This window comes from Pelodiscus sinensis, chromosome 1 (assembly GCF_052426305.1).
Source record: "Pelodiscus sinensis isolate ZL-2025 chromosome 1, ASM5242630v1, whole genome shotgun sequence".
Lineage (NCBI taxonomy): Eukaryota > Metazoa > Chordata > Testudines > Trionychidae > Pelodiscus > Pelodiscus sinensis.
The window spans coordinates 204,918,761-204,939,738 of NC_143052.1; the positions used below are offsets into that span (position 1 = coordinate 204,918,761).

Sequence of the window (20,978 nt, forward strand, 5' to 3'; positions counted from 1 at the left end):
CAGATTATCATACTCTCTTCATTGATTGACAAGCCTTGGCAAGGGATCACTGTAAGACTCAAATTGTGGACTCATTCAAGTCAACGGAAGTTTTCCCAATTACTTGAATTTGGCCAGGGTTGCCTCCCAGGTCCCTGGTGACTCAAAATCAGTGAAAACCTGCACTGGACAAGATGGAGCAAAACTACCACCAAGCTCCCTAAAGAGAGTCATATCACAAGGATAAAGAGAGCAATTCCTTTTCCTCCTTCCAAAAAAACCCTAGCCCTATCATGATAATTCTATGAGGGGTGGTCCATATTGCTTAGAATGATCTGATTTACTTGCTGAGATAAATGGCTTGGCATTCAGGCTGATAGTTTATATATGCAGAAATCAGTCTCTTTCCTTCTCAAATAATTTAACATATTTTAATTATCCTATACCCTGAAATCTATTATAGCCCACAGAAAAGGAGATTAAACAAAAAACAGTTCCATATTTAACAATGGCATCACTAACAAAAAATCCCAAGAAATCTCATTAATTATCACTTAAGAGTGCAGCAAAAGAGAAAATAAATGAATTTATTAGTGAAAGAAGAAATTCCACAAATGTCCAAATCAAAGAGTTGTTTCTAAAGACTGTGGATTGGTAAGATCCATAGCTCTAAACACTGAAGAAAATCTGAAGGTGCTTATACTCTGGCACGTCAAATGTAAGGGCATGTCTAGACTATGTTTTAATTTCGAAAGAGGGTATGCAAATCCTGCAGGAATTTGCATACCTTCTTCTGATCGCATTTTCAAAAGAGGATCTTTCGAAAGTGAAAGTAGTCTGGATGCTTTTTTTTTTTTTTTGGAAAAAAAACCCTTTTTCGAAATATTGCTCTTCCTAAAAAAAAAAAGGAGGTTTATGTGGTTTTTTTGAAAAGGGTTTTTTTTTTTTCTGAAAAAAACATGTCCAGACTTCTTTCACTTTTGAAAGATCCTCTTTCGAAAATGCGATCGGAAGAAGATATGAATTTGCATATCCTCTTTAGAAATTAAAAGGTAGTCTAGACGTACACTAAAAGTTTTAATTAAGCAAGTCAAAAAAGAATTTGAAGAGCAACTAGTGAAATATAAAAGAGCTAACAGCAATTTAAGTATATTAGAAGTAAGATGAAAAACAGCAAGCAAATGGTCTGATAGCTCTTTATAGACTAACAAAACATGTAGATGGTATCATGAGCTTTCTTAGATGTTTACCAAACAATCAATGGGGTCCAATCAAGATGCTAAAAGAGCACTCAAGGAAGACAAGGTCATTATAAAGAAGCTAAATGAATTATTTGTATGATTCCTTATTGAAGAGGATGTGGGATTCATACACCCAAGACATTATTTTTAGATTACAAAGCTGAGGAAAGTCTAGACAGAAGTGTCAATCAAGGAAGTTTTGGAACAAATTGGTAAATTTAAACAGTAATAACTCACCAGCCATCAGATGATCTTCACCAGAGTGTCAGAGAGGCAGCCTTGTTAGTCTTTAACTTTAAATACAATGAGTAGTCCTGTGGCACCTTAGAAACTAACAAAAATATATAAAATCATGAACTTTTGTGGGTAAAAACCACTTCATCAGATGAGTTGGCGTGGAAATAATAGAGTCCTACAATTGGCAGATGCTTCTTTTGCTGTTATGTATATCTTGGTTCCTCTTATTTCCACTCTAATTCATCTGATGAAGTGGTTCTTACCCACAAAAGCTCATGATACTATATATTTGTTGTTTTCACCAGAGTGGTAAAGGAACTAAGATTTGAAATTGCACAACTACTAAGTTTGATATATAGCCTATTGCTTAAATCAGTTTCTGTACCAGATGATGTGATTCCAATATTAAAGAAGGTGATTTTGATAACTGCAGATCAGAAAATTTAATCTTGGTATCTGGCAAATTGGAGGACACTATCAAAAAGAACAGAATTATCAAACATATAGATGAACACCATGTTGGGGAAGAGTCAGCTCAGTTTTCATAAAGGCAAAACATGCCTCACCAATCTATTACAATTTTAAAAGTTCAACAAATATGTGAACAAGGGTGAACCAGTTGGCTTTCCAAATGTACTTGAACTTTCAGAAGTTCTTTGACAAAGCCCTTCATCAAACTCTAAGAAAAATAAGCATCATGGGATGAGAGGGAATGTCCACTCATTGATCAGTAACCGAAGATAGGATGTAAAGGCGGTTAAAAATCAATACTCAATTTTCACAGCTGAGATAGATAATGGAGCCCTGAGTCTCTGTACTGTGACCTGTGCTGATCTGTTCAACACATAATTGAACTGAAAAGGGGTTTAACATGACATGAAAAACTTTGCAAATGATACAAAATTACTCCAGATAGCCAATTCCAAAGCAGACGGCAATGATTTACAAAGGGATGTCACAAAACTGGATGATTTAACAACAAAATGACAGATGAAATTTAGTGTTGGTAAATGCAAAGTAATGAACCTTTAAAAACACAGTCTTAACTATACATACGAAATGATAGGATCTATACTAGCTGTTACATGAATAGTTCTCTGAAAATATCATTTCAATGTGCAGCGGCCATCTAAAAAGCTATCAGTGTAAAGAGCCATAAGAATAGGGATAGTTAAGAAGACAGAAAATATATCAGCATATAAATCCATGTTTCTCTTGTACCTTGAATAGTGCATACAATTCTCAGTAGCCTACCTCAAAAAAAGATATATAAAAATTGTAAAAAAGTATAGAGAAGGGCAACAGATATGATAAGTTTCCCAGTAAGGAGAGATTAGAAAGACCACGACTGCTCTGTTTGAAAAAGAGAGGGCCAAATGGGGATATGATAGAGGTCTATAAAATCATGAATGGTAAGAGAAAGTAAACAGGGAAGTATTATTTACCCTTTCTCCCAATATAAAAAAAATGGCTCACCCAATGATAGTAATAGGCAGCAAGTTTAATACAAATGAAGGATTTTTTTTCCATAAAGTACACAGTGAACGTGAGGAACTCATTGCCAGTGAATGTTATGAAAGCCAAAGTTTAACTTTGTTCAAAAAAGAATGAGTTTAATTAATGGAGAATAGGAGCATAAGTGGTTACTTGCCAAATAGATAGGGATTCAGATGTACAGAAGTTCCTATTAAAATAAGCAAAATAAATGCACCATTTATCAGAGAAAAAAGTATGCTATTTAATCTGTTTATAATTTTACAATTACAGTAAAGGTGTAAAGAAATGTGGTCATCCAATTAAGCTGGAGCAGAATCATATTCTGTTGATTTGGGAGTTTGGAGGGATAGTGCACGCACTGCATTTTTTATAATAAATGTTATCTTTTCCACTTGTTTCATGATCTATCTCAGTTCAATCTGTATGTTAAGTGAAAAGAGTCTGGGTTGCTCGGTGCAGGAACAGCTGAGTGTCTCCAGACACTTTAACCTTCTAGTTACCAATTAAAATCTATCACAGGACCTTACAGCTAGTTGATGACATGGTATATTTAAATAGGTTGGGAGTCTCAATTCACCCCACGGGAGACATGTTTTTACAGCCTACAACCACCCCAATTGGCAGTGGTTGGGATTGTTGTTGGCAGCTGTCAAGGCTCCTTCCCCACTCTGGCATGATAAATGCAGAAGTGGGGCCTGTAAAAGTACCCTAAAACCTTATCTTTCCAGGCTTTGGTATAAAACTTCCTCCCAAAATCTTAAAAACCTAGATTTTGGGGATAAAATCTACTGCCACCACCCAAGTAAGGATAAGGAAATCAGGGGGGAGATCCCTTGTGAAATCTCATCCTTAAAGTAAAAACCAGGACACAAAAATTAACCAATGCCAGGTTAATAAAAAGAAAAGAGAGAATTTTTATTATCAACACAATATTCCTGTTGCAAGCATAATGACTACATGAAAAGTCACAAAGTAATATCCTCATCAGGGGAATCCCAACATGGGCCAGGAGCTTAATTACAAAGGAGAGGAAAACCCATTTTTAAATGCACAGACATCAGATCCCATTTCCCAAACCATAAAACAATAAAACCTAACGGATTTATCTAAACCTTACCATACCTACAGATAGTGAAGAGTCTCTTCTTGGAGGGAGACATTCTGTCTGTCCCTCTCGCTAGCTGGAGAGAAATTGCTCAGGGACAAAAAAGGGAAAAATCCAAAAATTCCTTTGTCCCAGTTTGAAATTCCTACCTGCATTCCTATTGGCTGAATCTACCTGGCTTAAGTAAGGGACATAGTTAACCCCTTAGTCCGCAGGCTGCTAGCTAGCCCTCATGGTCATGACAGCAGTTTTCACAGGTGGACCAAGAACTGACTGGACATGAGACCTTCCCTGAATGACCCTTTCATACTTAATGGTGTTTTCCTTCATGCCAGTATCCAGGAATGTTAGCAGAGTAGTGTGATAGATTGCACTGCTTCTGCAAGTATTGTGCCAATTCTGTGGATTAGCATAGGACTTCAGGTTTTCAAATCTGTCTGAGCACCTTTTATTAGCATGAAATTGGTTTAAAATCTTTAAGAAAAAAGGAAAAGAAGCAAAAAAATGGATGAGATGCTGCCCCGTGGCTTACATGCTCAGTAATCTTGTGACTGCTTAGTTCTGTAATGTTTTCTTTTCATATAGGTATAAAATATTTCAGGCATACACAGGCATCAAAGCACATCATTTGACAACAGATACATTAAAAACTTTTGATTGCTCTCTTTCTAGTGAAAACACCATACTAAAACATCAATACTTGGTTTCCATTTCCTCCTGTAGACGGTTTGATAGAGCTGCAAAGAAGTGGCAATGTTTCCACCATGACATGAAGAATTTTAGTCAGTGGCTAACTGACACAGAACAGAATCTGACTAGAGCATGGACAGGTACCGGGGACTTGGATCAAGCCCAGATTAAGCAGTACCTCAAGGTAGGTGTTAACTGACCCATTCCTATACAGTACCATACCTTTATAGTTCAGATGTATGTAGTGTTGGTTACTGAATGGCATTCTTTATGGTGTTTTTCAAATGATTTCTTGTTGAATCTTTTTTCTATAACAAATATTATTCTCCAAGATACTAGCTGAAAAAACATTTAGAAATAAAATTAATGGTAGAATAAGCTGCAACAAGGTCACACATTTGTAGTTAAAGATTTGGTCTTTCTTTACTTAGTCCAGGCATCCAATGTCCATTCATTTCCATGTGGTTGGTCTTCTCAGTGTAAGATGAGAATAATGCTCTGGGACATAAACTGTGCTTGTGAGGTAGCAACTTCCCTGTGAAGGATAAATTTGATTCATGAGCAATCTAGGAAAGAGATATTCCATTACCCTTGTGTGAGTTTTTAACCTACATGCCTTTCATTTTGTAATAAAAAGTATATCCAAGATGTTTGTCAATTGCATCATGACAAAGTTGCCATTCAATTCTCATATGCCAATTCCAGTCTGTACCTGCCTATTCTGTTCTTCTTAGCCTCTGCGCGATGTGCCTCATATGGCATGGGACCAGGAATCATTGCTGAATTTGACCTGCCAGTTAGATCATTAACTTCACTGGGCCAGGCCCAGTACTGATGTTGAATGCTTATCCATGTCCTAGGTTCATAAGCAAAACAGTTTTGTAGATAATTGGTAACTAACTTTATTCTCATTTTGTATGGCTCAAAATGCTAGTGTGTGTATATAGATTGATAGCTAGTACTAATTCTATACCAGTGATTTTTCAAGTTAATTATTCATTTGAATAAAAGCTTTGCCTAATAATGATACTTTACACATATGTAACATGTTGGTTCTCAAGCACAACAAATATTTTTTGTTTTCAGTGTTACTTGAACAAGCACCTATACTGCAAACAGGCCCATCAATGAGAGGGCAGGGGGAAGGGAATAGTTGCCCAGGGGCCGGACAATTCAAAGGGGACTGGGACTGCTGCTGCTAGCGTGGCATCGGTTTGGGCTGGAGCCCCACTAAAATATGTGCCCATGAAAGCTCATGATTCCATCTACATTTTTGTTAGTCCCTAAGGTGCTGCAGAACTATTTGTTGTTTAAGTTTTTATATTTTCAGTTGTTAATTACAGTGTTATTACAGCCACTTCTGGAGAATAATTTGTACTCTATGTTTAAAATTTGACAAGCTCTTTGAGGCAAGCTGGGGGGAGGGACGACAAAAGCTGTTCAGTGCCAGTCATATAGAGGAGAAAAAAAATCTACAAATTACATTTGAAAAGAGGAAAAATCAGCCAGCAGATGAATATATGGTGAGGAAAATAATTGAGAGTCATAGTGCATCATTTTTTTGTTTAAATTGTGTATGTATACAGTCATAGAAAACATTTATAGAGGAAAAATTGTGCCAAGATTTTCAAAACTAGAGTCTAAAATTAGGCTCTTAAATTCATGTTTGGACAGTTAAATAAGGGTATGTCTACACTACAAAGTTAATTCGAACTAATGGACGTTAGTTCGAATTAACTTTGATAGGCACTACACTAGCGCTCCGCTAGTTCGAACTTAATTCGAACTAGCGGAGCGCTTAGTTTGAACTAGGTAAACCTCATTCTACGAGGACTAAGCCTAGTTTGAACTTACTAGTGTGTAGCCCCTTAATTCGAACTAGTGGGAGGCTAGCCCTCCCCAGCTTTCCCTGGTGGCCACCCTGGCCAACACCAGGGAAACTCGTATGCCCCCCCTCCCAGCCCCAGACACCTTAAAGGGGCACGGGCTGGCTACGATGCCCGTGCCAGGTGCAAGCCTGCCAGCACCCAGCTAGCAGACCCTGCACCTGGCATGGCTCGAGCCAGCCACCCGATGCCCTCCCCAGCCCTCCCCCTCTTCCTGGGACCAGGCTGGTGGCTCCCGGGAGCTTGCCGGTGGGCACCCGCCTGGCCAGTGCGGACATCATGGACCTCATCCATGACCTCCACACTAGGCACAGGAAAGCGGCCATCTAGGGCAGGAGAGCTGCCAGCCTGGCCACCCAGGACCAGGTGTGCATGAAAATCAAGGTGGTCCACTGAGACCCCCGACCCTGAGCTTACAATGGCCGTACTGGGTCAGACCAAAGGTCCATCTAGCCCAGTAGCCTGTCTGCCGACAGCGGCCAACCCTAGGGACCCTGGAGGGGATGGACCGAAGACAGTGACCAAGCCTTTTGTCTCGTGCCATCCCTCTCCAGCCTTCCACAAACTTTGGGCAGGGACACCACTCCTTCCCCCTGGCTAATACCACACCATGGACCCAACCTCCATCACTTTATCTCACTTCTCTTTAAACTCTGTTCTAGTTCTAGCCTTCACAGCCTCCTGCAGCAAGGAGTTCCACAGGTTGACTCTTTGCTTTGTGAAGAAGAACTTTCTGTTATTAGTTTGAAGCCTGCTACCCATTCCTTTCCTTTGGTGTCTGCTAGTCCTTCTATTATGGGAACTAATGAAGAACTTTTCTATATGCACCCTCTCCACCCCACTCATGCTTTTATAGACCTCTATCATATCCCCCCTCCGTCTCTTCTTTTCTAAGCTGAAAAGTCCCAGTCTCTTTAGCCTCTCTTCATATGGGATCTGTTCCAAACCCCTCATCATTGTAGTTGCCCTCCCCTCTCCCACCCTCTCTCTTCCCCTCTCCCACCTACTTTTCCCAGACTCCCCCAGTTTTGTTCAATAAAGAGAGATTCTATTTTTGAACACAATTGTCCTTTATTTTGTACATCAGGAAGGGGGGCTAGGGAGGGGTAAGTGGAAGGAGGTGAGGGAGGAATGGGGTACGAGCCCCCGATGGGGAGGACTGGGCTGGCTCTGTGGGATTCTGGGGGTGGAACCTCTCCTGCAGCCCCCCAATAGTCCCCTCTCCCCAGAAGGCAGCCTGCAGCAAGTGCAGCTGGTCTGATGGCCGAGTGCTGTGATGTGCCCAGTGTGGGTACTCCGGGCACTCCAAGCCAGGACTGCTTTGCAAGCGGGGTACCCCTGAGAACTGTCTGTCCGGGGTGGGGGTCAGGTCCCTTTAAGCACAGCCCTCAGCTAGCCTGAGACAGCAGCTCCACGCTCTAAGTCCTCATCTGATGCCCTGCCGGCACTGCTTCCGGCCATCCTGAACCCCGGTTCAGGGTCCACTTAATGTGGACATGCTAGTTCGAATTAGAAAAACGCTAATTCAAACTAGTTTTTAGTCTGGATCCATTAGTTCGAATTATATTAGTTCGAATTAACTAATTCGAACTAAGTTAGTTCGAATTAGCACTGTAGTGTAGACATACCCTAAGTGATCATTCCTTTTTCTTAAAGTGTGAGTATCTACATGCTGCTCCTGACTTCGAACTGCATCTGTGGAGTATTCAGTACTTCTGAAATCTGGCCACTTATTTAGGCCCACATATAGATTTAAGAGCGTAATTTTAAACTCCTAGTTTTGAAAATGTAGGCTTTCATTTTTTGTATTCATACTTGCTGGAATTCAGTTGTTATAATGTTTTATATTTTATTTTGAGCCTGAAGTCTGAAAACAAACTTTTGTGTACCTGATATGCATTCAGTCTGGTTGTTTAGATACCTCTGTGGTACTGAAAGGGGATTATTTTAAATTGTTGGAAACCAAGTAATTTTATTTTAAAAATTACTAATATTATTTAGTTTAGAAAAACAAGAAATAGTAGGATACCTCTTACTAGTTATTTTGCTTATTGCCAACTCAATATTGTGTCCCCCATTTTTAATCATGGCTATCTGCTTAGAAAGGAAAGAAAGAAAGAAAGAAAAAAACAAAACATGATATAGTACAAGTTATAAACTGGTCACTTTTGTGACCATCTATTATACATCTATTATTACCTTTTTGTGGAGAGTTTTTCATGAGGATTATACCTATATCTATTATGGTTACCCAAAATTATTGTGATTTCAGTGTTAGTTTCTCATTTCTCATACTTAAAAACGTTTATGTATAGCAAAATAATTTGTTTAAGGAAGAGTGAAACCTGTCTAGTTATTCATAATGAGCTCAAAAGTTTATAGTTAAGCAAAGTAAACAATCTTAACTGATATGAAATCAAAGAAAATTTGTTACATAGAAAATGCTATTTAAGGATCTGACTTAAAAGGGCCAATTACAAATATTAAGAATTCTCAATCCCGTTATAACACACAATTTTTCTGTTTGCCAATGTTTAGCTCCTATTTCCTCCCCAAGAATACCTAGTCTAACCATTTGGTAATTAATAGAAAAACAGAAAGTACTTTGTTTCAACAGCATTCCAATAAAATTATTACAACAGTTTTAAACCCAATCACTTGGCAATATCTTAACTTCTTCTCACGAATCCATGCTGAAGTCATGGGAGGTTTTCTTTAGGTTGAATTATTTTTTATTGTTTTTCCCCCCTTATCTGTCCGTGGCAGCTTGTTTCTGGAGTGCTGTATTTGAATAAGATAGCAGAAAGTGCATGTGAGAGTTTTTAGTTCAGAGTTTTTATACCCTTCTCCATCCTATTCTCATGAAATTATAAGAAAACATAGCTCTTAATGCTTGCTTAGATTCATATTGCTTGCTGTGACCTTTTCATTGGCTTCATGCCTTAGCAAAGTTAACTTCAGCACTCGGATATGCAATTTGTTGAAAGAAAATGCACATTTATTTAATTGCTTTTGTTCTTCAGTCAAGCATTAGATAACTTTCAAAACTAGTTGTAATTCTTTTTATTCAGCCCATTCTTTGATATAGTCTTTCAGTTTATTTTGACAGGAAATGACATTCTGTTTTCAAAAAAATCCAAACACTAATTTCTAGTTCTCAAAATAGTCTTTCAAAATCAAATAACTTTTAGAAAGCCTTCAGCCTAAGTTGATTCTACATGACAATTTTTGGAACGGTGATTTTCATCTCTTTATGAGATGGGTGAGGATTTGCTTGCACATTAACAATAATAAATTTCTTCTTAATAGAAATACCCTATACTTAAATGGATTCTTACGCTAGTTTAACAAGCTCATTAAAGTCCATGATGATATATAAAATATTTTACCACTTACATAGCAATTTCCTTAGGAGTTATTCTTTGAGTTTTGCATTTAGCTAATGGATTTGCACACATGCATTTCACAAATGTGTTTGTCACTACATTTAAGAAATAAACAAAAGTTTAAAACTTTGATTAGTGTTAATGTTTTATAACATAAGTAGCTAAACCAGGAGGAAAAGACAAAAAAAGAAAAACCTTAAAAGTAAACCTCTAAGCCACATTATTACATGTGCATACATGTAATTTCACATATTACCTTTATTGGGACTCTTCATTCAGATCATGAAGTCCTCATTTGACTTTTTTGTCAACTATTCAGTGTCTAGAAGGAGAAAAAAAATCTAATGCTACACTGCAATAGTGCAGCATAATATCTTAAGTGTACTTGTTTAAAGGTACAGCTAAAGTAAAATGAGCAAAAAGATCACAGAGTTGGCTACAGAAGTCATTCCGTTAACCAATATCCTTTGCTAAGTTCCTAATATTTGCTTGATTTCAAGGAAAGCTTCTGAGATTATGAAGTTATTGAGCTCTTATCTCTTACCTATTTTCACCATTGATTTTAAATACTTTAATAAGTGTAAGAAGTTACAGAGAATGATATTGGCAAAATATTTATTTTGGATTACAGGGTCTTCATGAGTTTACTTCTGTTGCTATCCTTTGTAAAATATGACTTACTGCCTGTTATGACCATGTACTTTGTTTCCAGCTAGATCCTTGGTTCATGCTTCAAGTATCTGTATATCAACTATATTCCAAAACTCCCCCAACCTTTAATTGTCTCAGATTCATACATACTCATTCCAAAGACTGCTGCCTGATTAAAGTTATGTGCACAGGAACTATAATAAACAGCAATAATGCTGTTAATAATAACAATATCCTAATTTCTAGCTGTTCTTGGCATATGTCAGAGTCTGCATGTAGCAGACTTGCATATGGTCATTGCTATTAATAACATACATCTCTCATAGAGTGAGAGAAATTTGGATGTGAATAATTTCTTTTCTGAGCAGCCATGTGGCCCATGCAACTGAGCTGTTTATTTAGACTAAATATAAAAACAATACCCAAAGTGGGAACAATGAAACATACAAATCAGCATCTACGGATAATGGGAGAACCTTGTGAAAAGCTGTTAAATAAAGGAAAATGTGATTAAACAAATATAACTTTAGATCTATTGTATTATTCCCAAAGTATAGTCCCAGAGCGGGTGCAGCCCTGAAAAGGGAGCATTATGTGGCTGTTTGATCGTAGGGGGACTTCAAGGAATGTGTTTTGGGAGTGGGTAAAAGGATTAAATTGGGTGATACATTAGAATAATGCTTACTACTGACCCAGCCACCAGATCAGCTATTTGAAACAATCTGTGTCCCTGTCCCCAGTGGGGCAGTTATCTCTCTCACTGGAGGCAGCAGTTTCTGAGTTTCCTTAAGCACAGGGACTACTGCTGCCCCAGCCTTTATGTAGCTTGTGTGAAAGAAAGTGTGTGTCTGAGTCTGGGAGATGGGGAGATTCTTTGAACTCCACCTCTTATTCTTACTGCCATTCTTTGTGCCTGCACAATAACAACCTGGTCCTTCAGAAGAAATCTGTTTATGAAACAAAATAATACCCTGAGTGCTTTCAAACTTAATATTAAGGGTATGTCTATATTGCCACAAAATACCCATAACTGGCCTGTATCAGTTGCCTCACTTTCACAGGGCTTGGTCTGTAGGGCTATAACATTGCAGGGTAGATACTTAGGATGAGCCCCAATTCTTTGTGGTGTCCCAGATCTTGGATTCTGGTCCAAACCTGAATGTCCACACTGGAATTTTATAGCCCTTGAACCAGCTGACACAGGCTAATAGCAGGCATTTTATTGCAGCATAGACATACTCTTTGTGTTTATTATCTTCATACCTATACATATAGCTATGTCCGAGTTGATTTTCCATTTGGTAAATAGCATTTTATAAGACAGGCTCTCACACTACTTCCCCCAGAACCATTCTTGCGCATTAAGCAGGAGAAAAATAAGTCAGCAAGCAAATTTTTGTTGGCTGCGCATAAGTCATCCAAAGTTCTGTCTTTAAATCTAATTTTAATTTGGTAAATCTAATTTTATTGCAGCATGATGGAAAACAGTCTTCTGTATACCAAATTAAATGTCCGTAATTATATGTTGTTGAGCTGTTAATCTCTGGCAGTGGTTCATCAGAGTATGCAGCAGACATATCTATAGATGTCCTCTATATTTTTTTAAGGCACTGAAAAATGTCGATAAGTACTTTCATTAATTATAACCATCCTTATAAATATTCTGTGGACACAGAATTTGCTGCTAAGCCATAGAACATGTCTCTTCTATGGGTCATTATAAAATTCTTATGACCAAGATTGTAGGATTTTGATCCAAACTTTGAAAGTGTTTGAGATTGACTTCTCTTGACCTTCTCCCTGATTCACTATAATCACATACATTTGAATTTTAAATTTTGCTTTGGAGAAGCTGAAGCAAGAAAAAAATGAAAGTAGAGACACAAACAAAGGATATGTGTATTTCTCACATTTTTCCCAAAAGTCCAGTTTCTAATGTTAGTAAAAATAATAGTTTAGATCCTACAATTAAAGTGGAGTTCACCCTTTTAGATTTCTTTCCTGCTTCTGTGCATAAGAGGATATGCCAATAATTTCCACTTCATTAGTCTAGAGTGTCATGTTGATTAATTGTAGCTGAGGGGTTTCAAATTTTAACAAGTTACTACCCAACACAAAGAAAGTTTGATAAATCTTATTGAAGGCCAGATAGAAGAAGGGGAAAAAGTCAATGAAAAGTTGAAGAAACAATTAAGCAATATAACACTGTAACTGATATAAAAATATAGAATATATTCCAATGAGAACCCAGTTTAGAAAATGTATCTGGATATGTATACTTAGATTGACCATAGAGCTTATTATCATAGTTCCTAAGTATCTGGTTCTTCATATAAGAAATTATGTGCATGGCTTATTAATAACAGGAGTTCACAGCTGAATTACACAGGCACCCACATTGGACACCCTAGACTCACTGGTGATTAAATTTGTAATATTGGTGGTGAGACAAGCAAAGGGGCCCTTGAAGTTCAGATGTGCATTTTGCAATTTTCTCTGTATGAAAAATAAGGGTTGTGTTTTTTAGTGAAAGAAAAGGGAAGTAAACAAAACATCCACTATTATAATAGACAACAAAATGGTTCTTAAAATATCAGAGGAAAATTGGTACTAAGAATATGTTAGTAGACTTTAGGTAGGAAAGAAGAACCTTGATATGTGCTATGTATGCCAAAAACACGAAGCTCTGAATATCTATATAATAGTTTACTATGATGTAAGTAAAGGGATGAAGTATTGAATGACTGAATATGTATTTTATGTTGGATACATGAGGAGGGCTGTGTGTGTGTGTGTGTACACATTAGAAGAATGGTATTCAATATGATCTTCCTCTGTTTTGATAAGTTTTTGGTTTTCTCTCTAAAAAGAGATGTGTTTCCGGCAAAGAATGCACCTTGCACTTGCAATGGAAGGTGGTATAGTCCTTGAGGGTATGTCTACACTTGCCCCCTAGTTCGGACTAGGGAGGCAAATGAAGCATACCAAAGTTGCAAATCAAGCATGGGATTTAAATATCCCGTGCTTGATTAGCATAATCACAGCCGGTCGCCATTTTAAAATGCCGGTCGCCCAATTTAACTTGCCACGTGTAGACGTGGTAGTCTGATTTAAAACCCTTCCCTCGAATTAACTGTTACTCCTTGTCCAATGATATTTAAATCCCGTGCTTGATTTGCAACTTTGATATGCTTCATTTGCCTCCCTAGTCCGAACTAGGGAGCAAGTGTAGACATACCCTGTGGGAATGCATTCCACAGTTTTAGACATTCCCCTAGGAAAGCTCTGATGCCTGCATCAATTAACTTTATCCTTGTGCATAAAGAGTTCCATTATTCCATAGGACAGAGCTGAGCAATAAGCAGACTGCAGGTCAGACACAGTTCCTTGCTGGTTGGTCAGATGCTTTGTTTACATGTGCATCTGCAGCTACAGCTGCTTTATGGTTCCTGTTGGCCATGACTCACCATTCCATTTAGATAAGAACCCATGCCTTGAACTTGGATCAGTATTGGTAAGGCCAAGAATACCCCTCAACTGATAAAGAGAGGAAGTCATGATTCATACTAAAACAGTTATTAATTTCTTCTTATCATAAGAAGCAATAGTTAAATTCCTTGACTTTTATCATTTCATATTATAATTCATACATTTCTAAGAGTACTATAATTTGGAGTAAAAAATATGAATTTCTATCTTTTACTATAGAATAGTGAAATATTCCTGAACAGTGATGGAGATAATAGTGCTGCTGATATTGGCAGTGGTGAAATATCGAAGTAGTTCTTAATATGAATTTGTAGTAAAAAGCCATTTTCATCATTATATGAGTTGTATAATTCTGCTCCATTGGACCCATTCCTAATTTGCTGTATCCTATTAAAAGTTTTCTTTAGGTCATTTATTGTTACTGCTACTAAGACATTAAAATGCCTTGAGGCTATGAAAAATAATTAATTTAATGTTATCAGTCTAGTTCTGCCAAGCCTTGCCGCCAGTAGATCAAAATTGATAGCTTGTACTTAGATTATATTGTAAATCTTGGTGGTGTTTATTCTGAAAAACAATTTCTACCTTCATAGTAATTTAAAATGATGCATTTTTCAAATATTTCCTCATTACGTTTTTTTAAATTACTACTTGCATATATGGATGTGCAGTTTTTACTCTCCAAATTGATATAATTTTAGTAATAACATTCTTCAGGATGTGAATGAATAAACACATTCTTTCCCTTTACTTCTCTCCTGTAAGAAAAGAAACACTTTGAAATGTAACAGTTTGAACACTAGGGTCCTGATCCTCCACTGCCTTACACCTTTTCATGAAGTGGAAAAGTCAGTCCCTAATTTGTAATGAAAGACGTGCCAGGGCTCAAGCAATTTTTTTTTTAACTTTCATAATGTATGTAGCAAAACAAATGGTGCCTGGGCTATAAACTGTGAAACCCAGAAGCGCCAGGATTTAGCTCTGGCAAGTCCTGGCAGAAATTACACACTGGAAGAATTGTACCAGTTTTGACCTGTGCAGAGTCATTAAGTACTGGTACTTAATGTAAGAGAGTGAAAATCTGGCCCTTTAGCACGGTATTTGGTCTTCTTTTAGGCTTGGTCCTAGATAGTCACAGCCTATAACATATCTGGGGCATACCCTTCCGGATGTATACAATTGGATCTTCAGCCTTGGAAAAGTAATGTACATATTGGGACCCTTGAGTGACTGTTTCAGAATTGGATAGATCATTCTTCTGATGAAAAAAATCCATTAATTTGATTTGCTTCTATCTAAATCTTTTACTTCTAGTTTGTCAGGATAGTCATACAGTGTTGATCATTGTTCTGTCTGAGCATATTGTCCCAAGCATATGTGTTGGGTCTGAAGGTGACATCCATACTACAAAGTGTCAGGACTTTTAATTAAACCATCTTAGTGTAGGCTTAGTACTGAAATCCTGCTGAGGCCTCTGAAATGGATGGTCATGAGTCCATTAACAACTCATTTGTCTGAAATCTCCAGAAAATTGTTTCTGTCTTGGAAAACAAATTTTCTGATTACCAAGGGTCACGCAGCTACATCTTTTGTGCTCCATTTCACTGACGCTATATTTTTTCATTTAATAGTATTTCAAGCATCCTAAAACATTTAACGTACTACAACCAGAACAAATAATATTTCTGAAGTGTTGTCACCTCGTGGGCAGCAGCCATACAGTTGTGCAATGCAAAGTATGCAGTACAACAGAGAAAGAAAGATGCATTTAGTTAAGGACAGAAGGATAGACCTGTGCTATTAAGAAAAGTGTTATAAGATTTATATTGTCTGAGATGAGAACACATGGATTTGGTTTGTTTTAAATAATCATCTGAGAGCTCTGTCCACAATAAGGTCAGTTTATCTCTGAATACTCCAGTTGCCTTCCCTTGTTGTCTCTGTTTTTATCAGGCTTCTATACCTTGATGTAGCTCATGCAGTACATGAAAATCACCTATTGGAATAGCCAGACTACTGAAATAACTTATAATTGAAAATGCATGGAGGCAGTGTCTGTCTGATAGTCATATTAAGCTTTTATGTTCTTTATTAATATGAAGTTGGTATGAGAGTTTGGAAACCAGTGGGTGAAAGTTATCTTCTGACTGAACTGTTTTAGTGGTGATATCATGTCTAATTCTCAGTCACTACAGAGTAATTTATTGAGATAATTTGATTTTACATAAGGTACTGTACAGGTTGTACCTTCCTGAATTGGAACTGCCTGGTCCGGCAACATTTGCGGTCCGGCATGGACCATGGATGTTCCTGGACCATGGAGCCCAGGAAGAGGGAGGTCTGGCGGTGGAGCAGAAGTGCCTTAAGGGGCACCAGTGACTCATCCAGGAGCCCAGAATATGTGTGTGGGGGAAAGGGGATGGACAAATGAGGAGTTCTGGCCTCAGCGGAGCTCTAGCCTGACCATGGCCATGATCTTCCAGACTGGGTCAGGGTGCTCTGGCCCTTTCCCAGACCATGGAGCTCTAGCCACATTCTGGCTCCAGCAGTCAGGGACCTCCAGCCCCAGCAGTCGCCAGGGAGCTCTGACCTGGGCCACTGAGCTCCATTCTCATCCCTCCACCCCAGCTGCAGAGCACCAGTCCCAACTATGGAGCTAGGTGGCCGCAGAGCTGTGGCTGGGTCAGGCTGGAGCCCTAGCCTGATGGCAGCACAGCCAAGAAGGGAGGGACCTCCCCTGGTCTGGTGAATCCCCTCGTTTGGGACCAGACAGGTGCCGTGGGTGCTGGATCAGCGAAGTCCAACCTGTACTGTATTATGTATGCTAATGGAATATGGGTAAGGATGTGAAGAGTGAACATCTGTTTCTTCTTCGTAATTAGTTCTTAAAATAAATACTGTGGTGCACAGCTGAGTTGTAAAAACAACTAAAATGTTTATTTTCCCTTTCAAATAAATTGGCATCACACATCATTCCCATTCAACCTGTGGACTTAGTAAAGATGTAATACACTGCAAAAGTAATAAATGTCTTCCAGCAAAAGTAAAAACTCAAGTTGTTATAATTATTTTTAAAGAAGAGATGGGTAAATGCTGCAAAATTAAAACCTGAGAACATTCCCACAAATTTAAGAATTAATTCACTTCAGGTGTGTTCATCCTCACTTACGGTCATTTTCCAAAGATATATCTCGTTTGCTCACATATATGCTCTTCTAGAGGTCATTCCAAACTGATGTATTCTCAGTGGAAGCGGTATATTTTATACAGGATGGAACATTATTTGACATATCATGGCGACAAGGTTGGCCAAACACCTCACTAGATACATGACACAGAGATATGTAAATGACTCAGGCAAAGGTATCAGTGAACATTTTTGCAATCAGGGCTATATACACATGCACAATTAAGTTGTGGGAATATGACAATACTCAACTAAAGCTAAACTCTGCAGCTAGCCAACAAATCTGTTAACCTATTTTTTTCTAGGAGCACCCTATGTAAAGCTCATTTGTCCAGGAAGGAAATGATTTAATATTTTCTTAAACACATTAGTTATTTTTCCATAAAACATTCTCTCTTGTAGAAAAATTGAAAGCCTCACTAACTTCTTAATGTCCTCCTCTTTATTATTTTACTTAGAGACAGTTCACAACTATCAACAGAACTTCAATATTTAATAAACAGAGTGCTATTTGTAATCAATCCAGAAAGTATACAAAAGCAACAAGATCTCACTAACAGATGCAAAAATTCTATTGCTGAATGTACTTGAATATATCAGGTGAAACATGGGCATGTTTATAGGAATGAAGCCTTGATGATATTTTTCAGTACCTTACAATATTTCTAATTGGTAGAAAAAATGTTTGCTTAATAACTTTACTGGTTGTTGGTATCTTTATGAATAAAAAATAGCTTTTATGCAGAACAACAGTATGTTATAGGCTTTCTTTTTAAAAGTAATTATTACAGACCCATTCATGAGACATGTTCTGAATAATATTACCGACAGTTTGTTTCCAATAATTTCCTCTGAATTTCTAGTAGATTCTACTTCCTTGGATGTCCATTTTTGAGCTCCCCAGAGTACTTTTCTTTTTCAGAAAACAAAGCATATTGACTTCATATTGGCATGTAATTTGAGACATACAATAATTTTCTTTTCCAAAGTAAAATGACATTATACAGATTGGACCTCCCTGGTCCCGGCACTCTGAACCGGACTGGTCCTGGATGAGAGATTTTGCTGGATCAATGGAGGTCATTTCTGGACCTCTTAACCTGGCTCGCTGGCCTCCTGGCCGTCCCCCCACTGCCTGCTTCACTGCCAACCCCATGGGCAGCCATCACTGCTGTGGTTCTGAGACCTACTGTGCAGCTGCTCATGCTGTGCTAGGGCTCTGGGACCTGCAAAGTGACCGCGTGTGCCACACTGGAGCTCTGGGACTTGCTGGGTTGCTGCATGCCGGGGATTCCAACCCCACTGAGTAGCCCCATTGCCATGCACTGGGTGGCCCCACCATCAGCTTACTACAGGGATCTTGTCTCTGGCCTCCACTGGAACTGTCTGGTCCTGCAATATCTGAGCTGGATCATGGATGTTGATGGACCATAAAATCCCTGTTAAGAGAATTTCAACCTGTATTAGTAAAATCTTTTGGTAACATTTTACAGCAAACATTGTAGGTTTGTAGTAAGGTTGTTTCTGATTTTAATATATAGTTATGCCAAGCTTATCCATATGACACTCCACTTTCCTTCTAAAACAATCAAAAGGTTAATGTCTCAGGGGATTAGTCATGTTAGTCTGTATCTGTAAAAACATCTGATGCATCTAACAGTGATTTTTACCCACAAAAGCTTATGTCTAAATAAATCTGATAGTCTATAAGGTACCACAGGACTCCTCATTGTTTTTGTAAAAATGTAATGATGATTAGTGGTGATGTAGATGTGTTGCCCCCGGGATCTGAGAGAGGCAAGGAAAATGAGGTAATATCTACTATTGGACCAATTTCTATTAGTGAAAGAAAGAAGCTTTTAAGTTCCACAGAGCTCTTCTTACATTCTGGGTTAGGTCAGGCCCAGACTGGAAAAAGAGCTCTATGGAGCTTAAAAGCTTGTATTGAACCAAGTTCTATTGGCAAAAAATATATTACTTCATCTACTTTGTGTCTGTCAGTAACTACTATTTAATCTTATGAAAAGTGAATGCACTAGAATACACTAATTCTGTTATGCAACTTCTCATATCCTTTTTGACTCATCACATTAGCAGTGTAACCTGATATGGAATTATGTGATTTTAATAGACCTAAGCATTTCAACTTTCCCGAAAACCTGTTTTCTATCATATCTCCAGACTGAGTAATTCTCTTTTTGCTTCTGTAGGAAATGGTAAGTGAAAATGCATTATTGATTATTTGTTTCTTGCATCTGGAATTGTTTAACAGCTTTGTTACTGAACAATCTAATAAAGTACATAGACTAATAGGGTGAGAGAAGTTTCAGTTAATACACCAAATAGAACAGAATTGGAAAGATAGACTGTTGTATTGAGTGTAATCCCCTTAAAATGACAGAATTAGAAACATTCCAACCTAATAACTTCTTAATTGCATTATTGAGTTTTAACATATAGGGAGTCTGCTGTCACTTCTGGGGGGAAAAATGTACAGGGAGAAACACAAATTGGGAAGATATCTTTGGATTGGGCAAGGTCCTGATACTGACATTAAAATACATGCGAAGCTAAGAGGACCTGGTCACTAATCAAGGATTGCTTTTAAAACATCAGAGAAAAGAAATAGCAGCCTAATTCCAACAGCAGTTTCTCCAGGAAAGAGGAGAAAACTATTACACATCCATTTCACATAAGATAAGTTGTACAGGGTCACTTCAGATGCTGGTGATAGAACCCACGTTTCTAAGATAACAGAGCCACAGTACTTAGAATAGTCTTCGATAATCCATAATAACATGACGTGGTTTAGGTCTGGTCCACACTACAGACCTGTGTTACTGTAGTAACTGCTATGAAAAATCCATACCTCTGCATGATACCGTTCTACCAATGTAATGTCCTGTATGAACAGAACTAAGTTGGTGTACCAGCCTCTCGAGGAGATGGATTAACTATTCCAACAGAAGAGCTCTTTCCCACTGGTGAAGAGCATTTTCCTGGAAGTGCTACAGCAGCACAGCCACATTACTGTAGCTGCAGCATTTTAAGTGTAGACTTACCTTTGTCTTTTTAGCAGCTAGATTACTTATTTCATGCTAAGATCGCTGGTTAATTTTAGCTCCTGGAATAGAGGCTAATACTTTTATATCCAGAGGTTCTGAGCTCAGTCCCTAGAGATGATCCAAACAAGACAAAGACACAGTCAAACATAAGATAATAGTAACAGACATATTTGTCCTGATCTATTAAATGTTAAGGTATTTCATGTAATTCTGTACTAGAGGATTACCTACTCTTTCTGGATGCATATGTTTAGATTAGACAAGAGCCCTATTATCCATGAACTGAAAAGCGCAGATGGGTATGTAATTGTTTTTCTTGAATACTTTAGATTGACAGGTATAATTTCTGTACATAAATACTATATATTTACAGTAAACATATGGACTAATCCTTGGAATTTGAAGTACTGTACTTTTTTAAAATTTCTGGAAGAAATGAGAATGATAATTCTCTTTTCTTAGGAAAGCTAATAGTAACAGCTTAATAAGCAAATACGTTTTGCACTAGGGTTCGAACACTGAATGCAATACAATGACTATGGTGAATTAGTATTGACTTCTGTGA

General features: G+C 37.9%; 1 protein-coding gene across 12 annotated transcripts in view; it reads left to right on the top strand.

The window, feature by feature from the left end:
* DMD (dystrophin) overlaps positions 1-20,978 on the top strand; it is a 2,135,104-nt gene that overhangs the window by 1,071,204 nt on the left and 1,042,922 nt on the right. For all 12 annotated transcript variants that reach the window (XM_075916549.2, XM_089775838.1, XM_075916586.2 and 9 more), the window contains one exon: positions 4,783-4,933. In XM_075916549.2, the coding sequence (XP_075772664.2) occupies positions 4,783-4,933 (151 nt within the window). The remainder of the gene's footprint in view (positions 1-4,782; positions 4,934-20,978) is intronic.